The sequence below is a fragment of the Thalassophryne amazonica genome, chromosome 23, assembly GCF_902500255.1.
Source record: "Thalassophryne amazonica chromosome 23, fThaAma1.1, whole genome shotgun sequence".
Lineage (NCBI taxonomy): Eukaryota > Metazoa > Chordata > Actinopteri > Batrachoidiformes > Batrachoididae > Thalassophryne > Thalassophryne amazonica.
Window position 1 is genome coordinate 22,576,300 of NC_047125.1, and position 19,791 is coordinate 22,596,090.

Here is a 19,791-nt window from a genome sequence, read left to right on the forward strand (position 1 = left end):
CACTCCCCATCCAACCTGATGGAGCTTGAGAGGTGCTGCAAAGAGGAATGGACAAAGCTGCCCAAAGATAGGTGCACCAAGCTTGTGGCATCATAGTCAAGAAGACTTGAGGCTGTAATTGCTGCCAAAGGTGCTTCAACAATGTATTGAGCAAAGGGTGTGAATACTTGCGTACACGTTATTTCTTAGTTCATTATTTTTAATAACTTTGCAAAAAAGAAAAAAATCATGTTGTCATTATGGGGTGTTGTGAGTGTAATTTTAAATTAATTTACTCCATTTTGGAGTAAGGCTGTGACAACAAAATGTGTTAAACGTGAAGTGCTGTGAATACTTTCCAGATGCACTGTAGTGCGATTCCACACTGAGCTCATTTGGAGCATTAGATTGAGCTTGTTGAGCATATGTGTGCATACCCAGTGCTAAGGTTAATTATGGAGTTCCACAAGGTTCTGTGCTAGGACCAATTTTATTCACTTTATACATGTTTCCCTTAGGCAGTATTATTAGACAGCATTGCTTAAATTTTCATTGTTACGCAGATGATACCCAGCTTTATCTATCCATGAAGCCAGAGGACACACACCAGTTAGCTAAACTGCAGGATTGTCTTACAGACATAAAGACATGGATGACCTCTAATTTCCTGCTTTTAAACTCAGATAAAACTGAAGTTATTGTACTTGGCCCCACAAATCTTAGAAACATGGTGTCTAACCAGATCCTTACTCTGGATGACATTACCCTGACCTCTAGTAATACTGTGAGAAATCTTGGAGTCATTTTTGATCAGGATATGTCATTCAATGCGCATATTAAACAAATATGTAGGACTGCTTTTTTGCATTTGCGCAATATCTCTAAAATTAGAAAGGTCTTGTCTCAGAGTGATGCTGAAAAACTAATTCATGCATTTATTTCCTCTAGGCTGGACTATTGTAATTCATTATTATCAGGTTGTCCTAAAAGTTCCCTGAAAAGCCTTCAGTTAATTCAAAATGCTGCAGCTAGAGTACTGACAGGGACTCGAAGGAGAGAGCATATCTCACCCATATTGGCCTCTCTTCATTGGCTTCCTGTTAATTCTAGAATAGAATTTAAAATTCTTCTTCTTACTTATAAGGTTTTGAATAATCAGGTCCCATCTTATCTTAGGGACCTCATAATACCATATCACCCCAATAGAGCGCTTCGCTCTCAGACTGCAGGCTTACTTGTAGTTCCTAGGGTTTGTAAGAGTAGAATGGGAGGCAGAGCCTTCAGCTTTCAGGCTCCTCTCCTGTGGAACCAGCTCCCAATTCGGATCAGGGAGACAGACACCCTCTCTACTTTTAAGATTAGGCTTAAAACTTTCCTTTTTGCTAAAGCTTATAGTTAGGGCTGGATTAGGTGACCCTGAACCATCCCTTAGTTATGCTGCTATAGACTTAGACTGCTGGGGGGTTCCCATGATGCACTGAGTGTTTCTTTCTCTTTTTGCTCTGTATGCACCACTCTGCATTTAATCATTAGTGATTGATCTCTGCTCCCCTCCACAGCATGTCTTTTTCCTGGTTCTCTCCCTCAGCCCCAACCAGTCCCAGCAGAAGACTGCCTCTCCCTGAGCCTGGTTCTGCTGGAGGTTTCTTCCTGTTAAAAGGGAGTTTTTCCTTCCCACTGTCGCCAAGTGCTTGCTCACAGGGGGTCGTTTTGACCTTTGGGGTTTTTCCGTAATTATTGTATGGCCTTGCCTTACAATATAAAGCGCCTTGGGGCAACTGTTTGTTGTGATTTGGCGCCATATAAATAAAATTGATTTGATTTGATTTGATATGTGAACACAATAATTACACTATGATCAAATCCATAATACACAGCTTACTGTCTGTCCCTGAGTCTATGCAGATTTTCTACGGGGTAGACTCAGTCAATTCATAGTCTCAAGACAATTCATCTGCATTGTCCCAGTCCACCAAATGGTACCAGTCTTGGTCTCCTTCACTTCCCAGTATGGTATCCAGGGTTAAGTACCACCACCAGTGGGCGTCACAGCTAACATTGGCCTTAGTTCATCTTCAAGGCTGGTACCCATTTCTAGCTGGATGGACCAGGACATTGGAGGTCAAGTGTCTTGTCCAAGAACGTAGGCAATAGCTTGAAATGGTCACTTGGAACCTCGTCCATCCTCTGTGCCACACAAACACCTGCTCTTATTCCGACCCAATTGTCCTGAGGGCCCATCTCAGACTACATGGGGTTTGTGTTGAACATACACTAAACTAGAATTCACCAAATGAACTGGGGGTGTGAAGATGCTGTTGTCATTCAAGCAGTGTTACCCAGTTTCCCTTTTCCATCTTTTCGTAATATCAGCTCTTTTCTGGCTGTTTTCTCCACATTTTTTCCCCTCTCTCACTCTCTTTCAGTCTGTCCATCTTATCTGCAGCGTGGCTGAAAGGTCACGTCTGCGTTGTTTGTCGTCTGAATAATCAGCTCAGGGATCTCTGATGCGATATGGCGCTGCGCCTCCCTCCTACCCCGCGTGCAGTAGTTGACCTGTCCTGTCTTATTTTCTTCTTTATCTTTCTTGCTTCCCGTCAGTCCCCGTCAATCGCGCACACACACACACGCCCTGACTGAAGCACCTCTGCTGACCGCAAAGAAGTCCCTATCGATCCAGACCGAAACACCCGGTGTTTCTGTTTGGTTGGCTGTCATTAGGGGGCCGCCAGCCAATGGCTTTGTGCTTCTGTAAATGTCAGGATGTATAGTTTTGTGGCATTGTGGGTGTCCCATCCCGCACTTCATCCTCACATTTATTTTACTACTAGCAGCCTTTGTTCAAGGTAAAACATCACCTTAAACCACCTGCACTGAACGCTCATATTCTAAGGATAAACTCGGTTCTTGACACACACCATTGGCCAGATGGCTCGGAAGCGCACAAAATCAGCGTCGCCTATGCCATCCTCTTTCAGCGGTGAAAAGTGGTGCTTTCACAATGGCTGCATCTGTGTGTATGTGTGTGCACATGTCACATTAAAGCACTTTAATGCCATCACCGTTACGGGAGGCTTGCTAGACAGATGGCCTGGTTTAGCGGCTACATATTACAAGCCGTTATGGCCTTGTGTAAACTCGCTCCAGCCAAAACAACAAACGACCCCTCTTTAGTTTCCCATTCGAACAAATGGAAATGTGCTCTTACACGGGACATCGAAGCCCAATCAATATGTGCTTTGCTACCAGGGAGGGGACACCTTTATTAAAACTCCTCCTGCCTCCATTTGTCTTTCTGGCTGGGTTTGCTATTGCTAGCACGGCGTATTTGTTCCAACATGGTCTCTGCGACAGCGGATCGAAGCTGTCTCAGTTTGTCTGCCGTTCTGCTCATATTCCGCTCTTCTTTTCCTCCACAGGCCCGTACGGGCTGCCGCCAAAGAACAAGCCGGAGCAGACTGCGGGACGCGCCACCAATCGGAACCCAGGTAGGCAAGAGACAAAATGGAGAGAATCCCGCCATAGATCCATCCTCAAAAATGATGGGAAAGAACATGCAATAAAAAAAGAGGAGTAGAGAGCGGGAGGAGGGAAGCGACAGATGGAGAATGTGCAACGGTGACATCTGTGGATCTCTCCATTTAATTCCACGTTGTCCTCGCTCTCACTGCTGCACAGTATCCCGCGCCACCTCCTCGTCTCTGCGCCCGAGCCCCTGAGCTAAGTGCTGCAGGCGGAGAATAGATGGCTAATAGCTACCTTGGGAGAGGGACAAGAAAAAGAGAGGGAGGAAGAAAGGAGAAAGAAGAGAGCAGGGCAGCAGGAGAGAGGGCGAGACTGGCGGCGACATTTCGGAGAGTTATTATTGTCATTAGTCTGGGCGGCATGGATCCTGTGGCTCCACAGAGAGGGGAAACAAATGAGAGCGACCGAAAGATGAGGAGAAAGAGAGGAGGAGACATAGAACTGTAAGTAGGAGGCACAGGAAGAGGAGAAAGAGAGAAGAGTTACTGAAAAGCAGAGAGGAGAAGGGAATTTTGGGAAGAAGGAGGAGATGGAAGCAGAACGAGGCTTCATCGTGCTCAGTTATTCAGTGGGGGGAGAAAGAACGCAATACATGGTTTTATCATTTTTGTGCACTATATTAGAAGTGAGAATTGGCACATTCACACTCGTCCATAACTGGCGTGGGTGAGAACGGTGGGTGCGAAGTAGCCAGTAACATTATGCATTGTTTTTAATGAGATGGCGGGATTGGTAAAACATGTCGACTCTCACAAATGTAATGAGAGAATTTACACATTTGTCATTTTAGAAATCACCCTCTTAACCATAAATATGAAATTATCCCCCTGACTGTTGCCTGAGCAGTTACGTCTGAATGTGCGGTATCTGTGTAAATGTACTCAAAGTTGCAAAACAGCTGTGAAGTAGCCTGTTGTTGGCTTCGATCAGAATTCCCCCTGGGATTTCTTCTGTCTGCGGCATTGTAAAATATTCTCAAAATGTTAAAAAAAATCCACCTTATTCTAAATGAGATACAGTGACCTACTTTTCACCTGATTGCCCCTGTGTGCATGTAGATTAATGCGTGTTTACTGTTGTCTTAGCTGGGTGAAGACAGGCGTTCACACCTGCGAAGACCCAACAGGTGTCTTGTTTCCGGTCGAGTCCGGGGTGTCCAGTTCTGTAGCTGTGGTTGCAGTAGGTTTGCTGGCCACTCAATGAAACTCAAGTATAGATTTTGGTTTTGTAACAGAAAGTCACTATGGACTGCAACACAACACATCTGAGTCAAACCATGTCAACTCAACAGGTAGGCACCCCAACCTGTCTTGGAATTATTTATGTAGAGATATGAAAATTCTGAAATTTTCATCCTAATTGGGGCACCAGTAAATATTTTATGAGGTAACAGTGAATAACTTTCTACATACTGTACCTGGCTATAGTTTTGATGTGGGTGACCTTAAAAAGTGCCGCTGAGGGTTATAGGAAGTCATGTTTGGAGGCTCGTATCTCCTAAAGTAATCTGTGTAATAGGTTGAAATTTGGTTTATTTGTACTTACGTTTAGATTAATTAATCTAATGGAAGCAAAACATTGAATATAATAATTGGCTCACAATATGCTAAACTGTTATGAAAGTGTAACACAAAGGTCAGTTTTTCAAGTTACATGTTTTTATTGAAAACTAGTTTGAAATTGTAGTACACATATATTTCTTTCATAAACCACAAAGCTCAAGATAACTCATTAACTATTAACTTTAAAAATTTCACTTTTCCATTATGGAAAAGTGAAATTAATAAGAGTATGGACCCTTGCGGATGTTATTTTTGATGGACAATTCTCAGGTTGTTTTCAACTTGTTATAATTTCTTAATACGCGTATCTTTTATACAAATTGATGATGTATATCGGAGAATACATATTTCAAAGTAGAATGCCCATCTAAGTGTAAATGTTAGCTATAGTTTATGCGACTTTTTAACCATCTATATCTCCAACTTGGTTTTGACAGACGGCGTAACATCCACAGGGGTCATTTTTAATTTAATTTTTTATACTTAAAATTGACTCAAGGGCCTTTTATTTACTTTTAATTTTTCATTTCATGGGTTTTCTTTTGCTTAACGCACAATGCAATTGCCTTGAGGTTGGTTTGAAAAAAATATGACCTGGTTGAAAAAGTAAGGTCCAATCGTGTTATAATATGTGATAAAAAAAGTGGATTTTCCAAACTTCTTTTCAATTTTTCTTTATTTTATGAGCAACGAAATACACTCAAATTATGCATACTATATATACATTAATTACATTAGTGTTAACAATAACAAACATTTCTGTTCAACAATCCATATTTAATAAACACATTCATGAAGTACCTCAGGTGTAATATAACGGTTTAGCATATTGTGAGCCAATTGAGAAAATGACTTTTTAACATTAACCCCTTAACGCCCATCGTCGCATATATGCTACAATCTCTGACTCAAATATGCAACTTACCAAATTGACCTGTATGCCCGTTGTCGCAAATTTGCAACATACCATCATTATTATTATAACATTATTACATAAAGTCATTACCAGAATACCCAATATTACTATCTAGTTTTTGTGCAAAAGTGAAATTAATAATCTCATTATTTACCATCTACTTAAAGGCAAAAACACACACAAAACATTATTTTTTTATATACAGCTATATAAATTCGGGCGTTAAGGGGTTAAAGACAAATTAAAAATGCACATACCTCAGCTATTCTTATTTATACCATTTTTTTTTTTTTTAAATTTGGCAGGTCCTGTGACTCCTGTGCAACTTGTATACCAAAATGCTTTTGTTAATAATAATAGTATGTAGTAGTAGTAATAATAATAATAATAATATAAGAATAATATTAACAGATCTTTATATAGGGCTTTCCAAAGAAATAAAGGCATAAACAATGTAAACCTCTAACAAAAGTACACCACAACAAAGTGTAAAAATCCCAAATTAAATAACTATTATACTCCATAGTATACGATAACTAGTTTTGACCACCCACTTTAGCTAAACTATTTATCGTACGGCCACCTTGAGGGTAACAAAAAGCTCATGTCATACACCTTTAGTTCCTGATCTGTTCCCCAGAAGGAATTCAGAGATGAAATGAAGATGGATGCCGGCCTGGCAGTCTGAACTGTGCGACTACAAAAGAGCCAGCAGAGGGGGGGAGTGTGAGGGCCAGTGTGGGCAGAGAGGAGGAGAAGAGGGAGGAAAGGTGAAAGAAGGAGATATAATAAAGAGCGCTAATGAAAGGCGGCGGTCATAATGGAGATGGAGAATGAGGGATGTTGGGTTAATGGAGGGAGGAAGAAAGCAGGAGGAGAAGGGTGCGTAATTGGCATCGTCCAACATTAGCGCCTTGCTTCCAGTCAGCGCGGCGCAACAGGGGGGAGGTCTAGCTAGCACGGCAGCGAGATGCATCCGCACGTATCCTGGCACGATTGTGCATGTCCGTGTGTCTGCGCGCCCGCTCGTCTTTGTCAGTCTGTCGCTCTGGCATGAGCTCAGAGCGAGGCAGGTCATTACGACTACATTAAGCTAAAGGTGGAGAGAACTGCGGAGTGTGGGCGAGTGTGTGCCGGAGAGAGGCAGGAAGGCAGAAAAGTGCAGGACGTGTGCCAAGAATAATGATGGACCAATCCAAAGGTGTTATGTAGCAGAGAGTCGCATTACGGGCCTGAACCACTTCACCGCACACACTCACACAGCCCAGTACTGGAGCCTCAGCTCACCCCATACTGGAAAAACACGCACACACCTCCAAGCCACCATCTACCTGCTGAGATGTGACCCAAGCTCCTGCAGGGAAACCTGTGAGCTCGCAGGCTGTGAGACTCTTAAGTTTCAGGCAACCACACAACAGACAGAGGGAACAACCGGCTAACAAACAAAGATGGAATGAGACAACGTCTGGTGTGGTATAAAAAAATCTGCAGGGCAGAGTGTGTGGTCCAGTGGAAGAAGCAGAGCGGAGAGGTTCTCTTCGTGTGGCCATTGTAATGTTAAGCAAACACACTTGTTCAGGTGAAGGGAATAATGTGTATTTGCCATGATCCATGCTGTGCACACACACAGTGGCAGTTGATGGGCATTCCTCCACATTTTGTAATTCGGTGCTTGTCCACTTATATCGAGTCAATAAAGAGACCACAAAAAGCTTCTGTGAGATTTGCTGCATTCCACCAGGCTGAGTCTGTGCCGCCGTCACCAGCAGCTAAACCAGCACCATTGCCCCTGTTGTTATGGCACACAGTCATAAGGGTCGGTATGCTGACACAAAAAAGCGTTAAGGTCAACTATGTTGTTATTGTATTCCCAAAAACAATGTCTTGAAAACTAGGGGGGGCTGTAAATGAGAGTAAATAGCTTTTCAGAGGATTGGTTTGAGATACACCCCTGGTTACTATTAAACACAAATATAAAGTCATATATCAACTTTCTATTGGCTGCATGATGTTTGACCTTGGGTGACCTTAAAAGGTCAAAATCAAGGTCACAAATGTTTGAACCACCTTTTCCTTGGATGAAAACACAGTCTTATGTTTAATGCATAGTGGCGACAAACTGTTTGAGTTAAACCCTTGTGATCTTGAGTGTGACCTTTTGAGGTCACTCAAGGCCAAAGGTCATGCAGAACCAGGTATGGTATCTCTGCATACCTCTTTGAGTATCTCTTCTTGTTTTTACTCCTTTTGTTGTGTTTTTTGCAGGTGGGACGGGGAATTCCACCCACTCTCAAGGACCTACGAACAGCATCGGCGGAGGTGACGGCAGCGGTGAGAACGGGCCCCTGCAGCCCTCCAACATCGCTCTCATTGCCGGTGCAGCTGGAGGCTCCGCCTTCCTCCTGCTGGTCACCGCAGTGATCTGTGTGGTGTGCTACCGACGGCGGCATGCCAAGCACTCAGACACACACCACCCTCCGCTGTCGCTGTCCTCGCTCACCAGTCCCAAACGGGGAGGTGGCGGGGGCATCACCAGCTCCAACAACAACGGCTCAGAGCCCAGTGACATCATTATCCCTCTACGGACATCGGATTCGGCCTACTGCCCGCACTACGAGAAGGTGAGCGGAGACTATGGGCACCCTGTCTACATTGTCCAGGAGATGCCACCACAGAGCCCGGCAAACATCTACTATAAAGTATGAGACGGCTACTCCTCCATCCGACTGAACCCACCCACCTCTCACTGCCTACTGCCAATCCCCTGGCCCTCCCCCCGTCAAAGCAGCCACAGGAAAGCTCACTTCACAATTCTGCCCCTGAACCCCTCAGTACTCTGAGTGTTACCCCTTGGCAGCTCCCCTCACCAAACAGTGGGCCACAGCTGGGTTCCAAGCTGTGCAAAGCTGCGTTCTCACACACCTGGGCCACTACATGTGTGTTAAGGGCAATGTTATATTAGTACTAAAAACTGGATAAGAGCCTCTGAGTGCCCCCTTCCTGTTGCCTCATGGTTAAACAAGCCCCCACTTGTCTTTAATTGAAGAATCGCCTCTACAACATGACAAAAAGTAGGTCGTGGGTGCGCGAACACTCTTTGTCTAGGAGCATGGACCTAGCTGTGGGATTTTCTACAAAAACTACACCCTTGAATCCACTTGCTGCTGGGGTACTCTGATTCCCAGAGACCACACTTGTCATGCTCTGCCCCCTGACCCCCAACCACCATCGCCACTCAGAGCTCAGCCAACCAGAGACCAGCCTTGCCATCTAACTCACCAATAGGATCCTGGTTTATTTGCATTTGTTTCCTCCTGTGATCACAGGAGGGGGGGGGGGGGGGGTGGTTGCGCCTTGGACTCACCCAGTCAGCCAGGGCATCAGTCACATGACCAGACCCCACCCTGAGGAGTTCTGACCAATCGCGTCATGGAGACACTCAGAATCTTGTATATTTTAATAAGGTGCGTGTGACTGTGCGACTGACTTGGATAGCGTGCAGGCGCAGCTAGGCGCGCGTGTGTCGCGAGGGCACTTTTGCATATACGCACACGTGCAGTTCAGTTTGCGTGTGACGCTTCGTGCGACTGTGCGTATGTTCTTTAGACTTGTCTTAAATACCAAAACACAAAATAGTGAGCAAATATCAAAAAAGTGAGAATTTTTTTTAATCGCTATCAACACTTATAGATGATATATATGAATATTCAGTAAATGATTTGTAGATTTTTTTTATCCTTTCTGTTAAACTACATTTCATTCTTTAGACATTTTTACCCATTTTTTGTTTGTTTTTTGCAGCATAGAAACCTTTTCTCCCTCCCTTTCCTCCTTATGTTTTGTATTAATTTAATCTTTTAAAACAAAAAATTTCAACAGAGGTTGTTCCTCTCTTCCTTCTCTCCTTCGCCCCCTCCTCCTCCACCCCCTCTAGGGTCTCCAAACTGTATATTTTTATAGCTCCTCGTACTGCGCTTGTAGTTTTGAAGTTTAGACCTCGTTTGTGGAAGTGTTGAGGTAGAACCATCTATGAAAGTTTTTTTTTCCCCCTCTCAAACATTTTTCTTCTTTGAAGCTACGAAGTGAAAAGATGGAGGGGTGGGGGTGGGGTGAAGGTTGGTTTGAGGGGAGGGGGTGCGGGGGATGAAATGAAACAGAAGAATAAAGCAAAAAAAAAAAAAGAACAGGAGCAAGAGAGAGAAAGAGAGAGAGAATGCTGTCTGGGGAGGAATAAAGAGGCATCTGAATGCAGAATTTGATAAAAAGGGAAGGAGGTGAGGAAAGAAAAGACGGTGAAGGAATTGCAGACAAACGACAAAGCTGAGAGGAGGATGGGAGCAGCAGGGGTGAGCGGTGAAGAATCCCAATGAAGGATGGAAGGAGCAGATGAAAGAGTGGCTGGAGGAGGAGGAAGAGAAGAAGAAGAAGAAACCTGGAGCTGGTGGAGCAATAGCCAAAACTCTGGTGCGTTTCAGATTGGCACCTTTTTGGCTTTTTTGTTTGTTTGTTGGCAGAAATTTATTAAAACGTGTCTTCTTAGACCGAACGCGTACATTTTATTCATATACACAAATGTCCCACCTTTTAACAATGGTCATGAACGCCTCTTGATCGCTCCCACTCTCTCTCTTTCTCTCTCTCATTCGCACACGGCGCAGCCTCTCCCGCCGATTGCTTTCACATGACTGCGTTTCTGTGATTAAGACTAACCTGATGGACAAAAAGCGTGATTGTGCGCTCCGCGCTCGTGCGCTGCACCTCAGGCTCAGAGGGCGGTAACACAAAGCTGTGCTCAGAGGTGCGACACGTTCACATGTGCATACTAATAACGCTGTTTTGTGTTGCTCAGACATGTTTTTTTGGCTAATGTGTAAACCGGGTGGCAGTGGAGAGCTTTATTTCTTTTTTCGTTGAAGGCCTCCAGTGATGTAGCCTTGTTTTCTGTGTAACCGGCAGTGTCATATCTGGACCTTAACGCATTTCTCAGCTGTGTTTTGTATCAGTATAATGATAACTTTCATACTTAAGTGTCACATTCGTCACTTTGTTAAACATATGATGATGTTTTTATAACATGGATTGTATTTGACTGTATCAGAGTTGATTTTTAAAGCTGAAATGAAGGCCAAACACTTCATTCCTGTTTTTTTTTTTTGTATCCTGTTAAGAATGCTTAAAGCTACAGTGTGTAGGATTTAGGGGCGTTAGCATAAATGAAATATAGCATGCACAACTGCCTGTTCAGTGAATCCATGTGTTTTTATGAGCTTTTCAAATCTATATGTGGGTGGGCCCCCTAATGGAGGCAGCCATGTTGGACGGCCATGTTGATACAGTAGCCCGAATGGGACATACTTACTACACCTTTTGCTAGAAGACTGAAATTTGGAAGAAGAAAAAAAAAAAAAGACGTCTCCTGGTTGCTAGTGCAGGCTAACAAGATTGCGAACCCTCATTTTTGAGAGGATCATACATATTATCACAAAAAAAGGCAATAATAATAATGAGTTGGATTTATAGAACGCTTTTCAAGACACCCAAAGCACTTTACAAGTTGCATTATTCATTCACTCGCACATTGGTGGTGGTAAACTACTACTGTAGCCACAGCTGCCCTGGGGCAAACTGACGGAAGTGTGGCTGCCATTCTGCACCTACGGCCCCTCCAACCACCACCTCATTCATACACAGGTAAGGTGGGTTAAGTGTCTTGCCCAAGGACACAACAGCAATATGCAGATTTTTGACTGGTTGGGAGCCGGATTCAAACCACCGCCCCTTTGGTCATAAGACGGCTCGCTCTGCCAGCTGAGCTATTGCCGCCCCAAGGGAGCGTGAATCCCTGTCGCCAAAAATTAGAAGGGAACAGAAATCATGACTGGTAATGACCTGATGCAGTCTGCAGCCTCACCACTAGATGGCACTAAATCATGCACACTGTAGCTTTAAACACTGTTGGAGCACCTGGAACATCGTCTGAGCCAAATGTCGCTGAAACAATTTCTGCAACTCTTTGGAAGATCTGCCAAAATGACAGTGTTTTATCAAAGTGACTAAAGGTTACGTGTCGGACTTTACGGCGCCACCTCCAGATGGAGAAGCCACTGCTCGATTTTCAGGCCCGCTTCATGCCCTCTCTCCTCATTCTCAGTGGAATGTCAAGTATCCGCTGGACTTTTTTTTTTTGTTTGTTTGATTGTTTGTTTTGTTGATTTTCATGTGTTGTGTCTGACTCTCACTGTTAGTGTTTGGCTGGTTGACTTTTTAACGCATTGGCTTTTTCTACCGCAGCCGCTGGTTGTCATTTTTTGAAAAGAAAAGAAAGTGCTGTTTCTGTGGAACGGGTGAGGGGGTGGGGAGGAAAACCACCCTGCCTCACCCCTCTCTTGGTGAAAATGTGTGTATGTGACTTTGTGTTTGAGACACTTCTGTGTGAGAAGGATTTTTCTGTTTTTTTTGTGTCCTCCTCTTCCTCTCCTCCTTACCCCACGTCATCACAGCGATTCCCCTCTGTGCTCCCAATCCTCCCCCACCATCTCCTCCCTTGACCCCAACTCACCTCTAAGCAGAGGGGGGAAAAAACTAGTACATTCCTGCTTTGGAAAAAAAAAAAAAAAATGAAATAAAACACAAAAATGTTTAAGCACCACTCTTCTGGTCGTGATTTATTATTGTGTGAGCGTAACACTGCCTCTCGCCTCTTATCTCCGTTTTGGGCTCGTCAGCAGGAGCTCTTTCACCTCCTTTGCTAATAACGTGTCAGACGCGAGGGCTCACCTGGCGGTGTTATCAACAGCCTATCAAATCTGGCTTTGTTAGTGTTGCCTAGCAACGTATTGACAGAGCTGATTTTGTTCCCATTTTCCTTCTCTGCGCCTCCATTTCTTCCCCTCCCTTTCAGTTCTCTCTCTCTTGCTGTGGCAACCGTAAAGCGTCTCTTTCTCCCTGACAAAATTTGTTTCACCCAGGTTGTCTGTGAGCACGGGCACCCTGTAAGGTGGCAGAGGCTTTGATCTTTGATGGGTGTGACTCGATTTTTTTGCCGTCACCCAGCGGCATTTAGCTAAATGTCACCACATGTCAGATTATAAACAGTAATGGAATAAAGGGTTGGATCAAAGAACGTTTCTTACGTTGTTTTTAGTTTGCTGGAGTTTTTGTTTCTCATCTTTTCTTTCATGCCTCAATAAAGTGCTTTATGACATCTAAATGATGTCATAATAACCTACAGACCCAAATTTTGTCTTTTTTTTTAGCCATGCTTTATTTTATTTCTGTTGTTTTGGGAACTAGCTTTGTGACAGCACAAGATCATTGTGTACAGTCAGGTCCATAAGTATTTGGGCAATGGCGATTTTCATTATTTTGCCACTACGCCACAGCGGTTGTCTTTTCTGTTGCATCACCAGTGACATCATGGATTTTCAAATCAGAAAATGTCAAGCTAAGTGTGTACTTGTCTGTATTTCATTTCTTCATGATTCTTTTCCTCCTTTTTAGGTTTCCAGCTGGCTTCATGACATCATAAAGCTCTATATGGCATTGTGACATAGGAAAACGTATATGTGTGACTAATTAGGCCTGAGTTCTCTACTAGCATCTGCAAGCACAGAGTATAATTGCTTAGCAAATCTTAAAATGTGTTGTTATTGCATCTCACCTTGAAGACAAAACAGAATACAACCCCTGGCAAAAATTATGGAATCACCGGTCTCGGAGGATGTTCATTCAGTTGTTTAATTTTGTAGAAAAACAGCAGATCACAGACATGACACAAAACTAAAGTCATTTCAAATGGCAACTTTCTGGCTTTAATAAACACTATAAGAAATCAGGAAAAAAAATTGTGGCAGTCAGTAACGGTTACCTTTTTAGACCAAGCAGAGGGAAAAAAATATGGAATCAATTCTGAGGAAAAAATTATGGAATCATGAAAAACAAAAGAATGCTCTAACACATCACTAGTATTTTGTTGCACCACCTCTGGCTTTTATAACAGCTTGCAGTCTCTGAGGCATGGACTTAATGAGTGACAAACAGTACTCTTCATCAATCTGGCTCCAACTTTCTCTGATTGCTGTTGCCAGATCAGCTTTGCAGGTTGGAGCCTTGTCATGGACCATTTTCTTCAACTTCTCCCAAAGATTTTCAATTGGATTAAGATCCGGACTATTTGCAGGCCATGATATTGACCCTATGTGTCTTTTTGCAAGGAATGTTTTCACAGTTTTTGCTCTATGGCAAGATGCGTTATCATCTTGAAAAATTATTTCATCATCCCCAAACATCCTTTCAATTGATGGGATAAGAAAAGTGTCCAAATATCAACGTAAACTTGTGCATTTATTGATGATATAATGACAGCCATCTCCCCAGTGCATTTACCTGACATGCAGCCCCATATCATCAATGACTGTGGAAATTTACATGTTCTCTTCAGGCAGTCATCTTTATAAATGTCATTGGAACGGCACCAAACAAAAGTTACAGCATCATCACCTTGCCCAATGCAGATTCGAGATTCATCACTGAATATGACTTTCATCCAGTCATCCACAGTCCACGATTGCTTTTCCTTAGCCCATTGTAACCTTGTTTTTTTCTGTTTAGGTGTTAATTATGGCTTTCGTTTAGCTTTTCTGTATGTAAATCCCTTTTCCTTTAGGCGGTTTCTTACAGTATGGTCACAGACGTTGACTCCAGTTTCCTCCCATTCGTTCCTCATTTGTTTTGTTGTGCATTTTCGATTTTTGAGACATATTGCTTTAAGTTTTCTGTCTTGACGCTTTGATGTCTTCCTTGGTCTACCATTATGTTTGCCTTTAACAACCTTCCCATGTTGTTTGTATTTGGTCCAGAGTTTAGACACAGCTGACTGTAAACAACCAACATCTTTTGCAACATTGCGTGATAATTTACCCTCTAAGAGTTTGATAATCCTCTCCTTTGTTTCTGTAATATCCTTATTATGTTGCCCGTGTTTAAAGAACACACAAGAGATTAGTGTCCATAGATGACGGCGCTGAATTGCTACAATCTCAGAGTGGGGTTTGGTAACAATCTGAACAAGCTTGTTGAAAAAATTGGACTTCTGACCAGGATACTTTAGATCTTGTGTGCGTTTTTATGTTTGGTGCTAGCTCCTACGCATACCCACAGTTTTAGAAATTATAAATCATTGGAGGCACACAAATGGATGGTTGCACAATCTAGCAGCTGTGGCTACCGGCTGGTTCACAATCAAACAAAAGTAAGCCAACATCTATCATACCAGTGGAATGCAACACACTTTAAAACAAAACAACACAGAAAGCAAATGGACTTACCAGAACGAAATTGGGAAAAGCAAACGTTCATCAATGTAGGAATGCGGTCAAAAGGACTGTGAGTTTGTTTCCCTTGGATTGTTTTTACTTAAGAAAATGTTGAAATCTCATAGTTTCTGTTTAGTGTGACAGATCTGAAATTGGTTTATGCAGCCCATCAATCAGCTCTCAATTTCAACCTGTGTGCGTTAGTGTGCCCAGGGATGTTGTTTTTGGTCCTATGTATCTATCTGAAGAGTTTTGATCCAGTTTGTACCAAACCTGGTGGAATGTTTGCGGGTCAGCAAAGGAGAAACGGATTTGAGTTTGAGAAGAAAGGAGGGAAAAATGGTTAAAAACTCCAGGACACGGTCAACATTTGAGCCACTGCTTCTGTGATATATTGGTAGTGGCTGTTTCAAGAATTCAGTTAAAGATACACCTGTTGGTCACATGGCCTTGGAGCTTGTGTGACAACAGTTTGGAGCCAGTTTGAATGAAACATGATCGAAGGGTTTGGCGTTCATCAAGGATAACACTGAATCACATAGAATAAATTTGCTGGAATAACATATCGAATGCAACAACAAAAAAATGTGGTCCACCATGGATGCTTCATGTAACAGGACAGATTGCGCAGAAGTTGCATTTGAGTTTTAACTTGCTGCTTCATTTGTCACGCAGTGTAGGCAGTTGCTGGCAACATTTACCAGTTACCCAATATTAGTAGCACTAGTTAATAAACAACATATAACACTGTATTTAATGCATAAAAATACAGCAGCATGTCCATAGACAGCAGCAGTACTACACTACTGTGTGCATGATTTATTATTCAGGACACAAAAGAACGTTTTTTTAAAAAAAAAATACAGCTTTTGCTAATGGTCCTGCTCAAAGTAGCCATCTTGGGTTATGAGTCAGCACAAATGGAACCATCAAAACACCCAAACATGGTGGCAATAGTGTACTGATGGGGAATCTTCCCTGCAGCAGCCAATGGGAAACTTGTTCAGATAGACGGGAGTATGAATGCTGTAAATTCCTGGGGGAAACCTTATCCAGTCTGCAAGAAACCCGAGACCTGGGAGATTTGTTTTCCAGTGAGATGTCCTCAAGGAGAAAGCTGTATTTGCACAATAATGGCTTAAAACAACATTAATATCCTGGAGTGGTAAAGGCAAAATACACATCTCAATCCTATGGAGAACTGAGTTTGAAGCTGGAAAAAACAATGACATAACACAAGCAAAGGAGAATAGGGGAAAATAGTCCACATGTGCAAAAATACTGGAGGTCAACCCACACAAACTAAGGACTTGTTGCCAAAAGTGCACAAATTTGTATTTCTTTTAAATATATGTTTTGATTTGATGGTACAGAACAATTTAAACATACAGACCGTTTCTCCCAAAAATGTAAGATTTTGTTTTTCTAAAGAACTAAATTATCAAGTTACAAACCACAATTTGCCACTCAAGCATTCGTCAAGGTATTTCACAATAAAAGCTTCTCACTGTCAATCAACCGCAGCTGTGCTCTACGTTTATTGTGAAAGTCAACATTCACACGTTTCCGCTAGCAAACGATGGAATTTAGCCGATGGTTAAGTTTTCCTGAAAAAAAAAACATTTAAACGTAAACCTATCGCCGCGGTTTTGTTTTATTGGGCATTTAATTGGGAACATTATTTGTTTGAAGTAGATTTTGTAAAATGTGTGCATCATAAAACGAGGACGCTTGAAGATGTGCGTTCATGTCGCACACCTGTTCACACAAGTGACGAAAATACAGACAGCTTGGACCCTTTGGATAAAGTTTCAGTAAGTAAAAAAATAAACCAAACAAATAAAACCAACAACAAAAAATGTGAGTAATGCTGCTAAACATAAATTTGGGCTCCGACAGCGTAGTCTGTATTGTAACAGGGGCGTAACCACAAGTTGAGGTGAGTTGGGGGGGGGGGGGGGTGGTGTTACTGAATGGTTTTACTTTTTTTTTCCTTAACAAAAGTTTCTTCAAAATACTGTCAAAATTGTGTTCCAATTTTCTTCTGTAAATGCAAAATAAAAAATAATCTTGCTCTCATTTTTTCTTAATGTAGTACTTATCCTCTCATATGAGAGCTGAGGGTATTATTAAGGCATAATTACTGCCAAAGGCAGCATTGTTTCTGCAAATAAGACAACAGGGGAATGCTGTCAAAAGCATTGCTGATTGTTTAAATATTTAATTTGCATCTCTAAGCTCTGTTGCTGCCCCACATGTACAGAGCTCTTAAACTTTAATCCTGTTCCAGCACATTTAAGAATTATACTGGAGAAGTACATTTAGCTCTGGCTCTGTCCAATAACGAAGGCAAAGTGGAAACCACTTTAGTTTTTGGCCAAATCAAAGTGAAGATAATTTTATAGACTGGATTATCTGATGAATCGCAATGCACTTAATTTGTTTAATTTTCATAGTTCAATTGACACCAGTCTCCAAATATCTCTCCAAATATGAGAACCATTATATTTTTTAAATTTGTGATATTTTAGGATTTTTAGAATTTTGCATGGCTGGAGTGATATTCTCCATCAGAATGAGGCTAAAATTTGTGGAAAATTATGAATAATGTCAATGTTACTAGATTAAAAAGCTAAAGCTCATTTTCCTTACCCCAGATTAAAAAAATACAACACTGTGGGTACATTTTTAGAAATAATGTGGCACTTAGCTTTATTTATTTGTTGTTATGCAAAAGATTTGCTGTGTTTTCATTCATAGAAAACATCATTGATATATGATTGAGGCCAGGACCACCAGCAATTTATATATATATATATATATATATATATATATATATATATATATATATATATACACACAACCCCACTTCCAATGAAGTTGGGGAATTTGTGTAAAATGTAAATAAAAACAGGATACAATGATTTACAAATCCTCTTCAACCTATATTCAATTGAATACACCACAAAGACAAGATATTTAATGTTCAAACTGATAAACCTGATTGTTTTTGTGCAAATATTTCATTGGAATTGGGGTTGTAGATATGATATATTTTTTCTTTTGAATGTGTAGAACATGCCAGCCTTAGAATACACAGACATACAGTTCAGATTGGAGAAGATTAGTGAAAACATGGGAGTTTTTGTAGTTACCAAGGTGGTAGCAAGATTAAGATGGCTACATTCATGTACCTGAAAATTGTGCTTCACATACCTCGTTAAGCTGCTTCATCGTACCCCCTTCTTGGAGCAATCTGGATTGGTATTTCAGACTTTATTATACACTGCACACTAAATCGAGTAGGTCTGAATGGGCTAAAGCCAACAAGGACACCAGTGTTGAATGAAAGACACAAAAATGTACGACTGTTTGCAAAAGCTTTCAGATAATCCACAGTCTCTCTGGAATGAGTTTCTATGGACAGGGTAGACCAAGGTTAGAACTTGTTGGGAATGTAATGCATCAGTTTGTAATTGCATAGAAATGATGCCCATAAGGTAAACAACGCTGTCCTTACAGTAAAACATGATGAAGGGTCATGCTGGTACTCTAGTACTGGCAGTATTGAAATATGTAAAAAAAAAAAAAAAGAAGTTTACCCAGGTATTTTTGAAAATCGCATGGTGCCCATTGTTAGAATGGTGGGTGTGTGGCAGGATGGCTGCTAAAAATCCACACTGAAAAGCACAACAACAACAAAAATAAATAAATAAAATGGTTGAAAGGAATATGGACTGTTTTAAAGTGGCCAGCACTCACTGCTTACTTAAATACCCTTGAAATCCTTTGGAGAGAAATGAAATCTGTCACGGCAAAAAGGACCCATGGACTGGGTGTTGGACAGGGTTGTAGAAACCAGCAAATTTCATGCTTTTGTTGTCAAGAGTTTACTGACCTTGACTTTATGGCCAGTGCTGTACGCTTTGCAGAATCGATGGATACTCTGATTGCAGTACTTAATGTTCCTTAAAGTGAATTCAGTCCGATCAGATTGATCTGTGTTGTGAGTTCAGAGTCTGCTTCGCATTTCTTCGGTTTTAGGTCCAATGAGAAAATTTTCAGCACCAATCCAGTCATGATGATAGTCCCTGAATGGCTCACTATGGCTGCTAATCCATTGAAAGCAGCAGCTGTATTCCCTTCAAAGAGGAACTAATGCTAATCTAATGGCTGTTAAGCTGTAATGAGTTTGCTCGTTTCTTTCCAGTTGGGTTTAAAGCGGGTCTGTTTAGACTATCGGGAGCGCCGCGGTCCCCTTATCATTACATGCTCATCATTACTCCTGCTAATCTGTTCTGCTCAATGCACACACAGATGAATATTAATGCCACCGAGGATGATAGTTGCGCTCGTGCCGCATGAACACCCACAGACAGACGCAGATAGGCACGATGCCCCCCCCCCCAAAAAGTTTGAACTGCACACGTGAGCAAACGCTCCCGTGTTGTTTCCCGTGCATCACTGAGTCAACGCCACCGAGGATGGAAGGAGA

General features: G+C 42.0%; 1 protein-coding gene and 1 long non-coding RNA gene across 2 annotated transcripts in view; both read left to right on the top strand.

The window, feature by feature from the left end:
• Window positions 1-10,008, top strand: part of efnb3b (ephrin-B3b) — a 126,450-nt gene extending 116,442 nt beyond the window's left edge. Inside the window, exons 4-5 of the mRNA XM_034163984.1 lie at window positions 3,399-3,467; window positions 8,248-10,008. Coding sequence (XP_034019875.1) covers window positions 3,399-3,467; window positions 8,248-8,687 — 509 coding nt within the window. The 3' untranslated portion in view covers window positions 8,688-10,008. The remainder of the gene's footprint in view (window positions 1-3,398; window positions 3,468-8,247) is intronic.
• A 96-nt stretch (window positions 10,009-10,104) lies between these two features.
• LOC117504539 overlaps window positions 10,105-19,791 on the top strand; it is a 28,294-nt gene continuing 18,607 nt past the window's right edge. The window contains exon 1 of the long non-coding RNA XR_004558818.1: window positions 10,105-11,137. This is a non-coding gene — a long non-coding RNA (uncharacterized LOC117504539). The remainder of the gene's footprint in view (window positions 11,138-19,791) is intronic.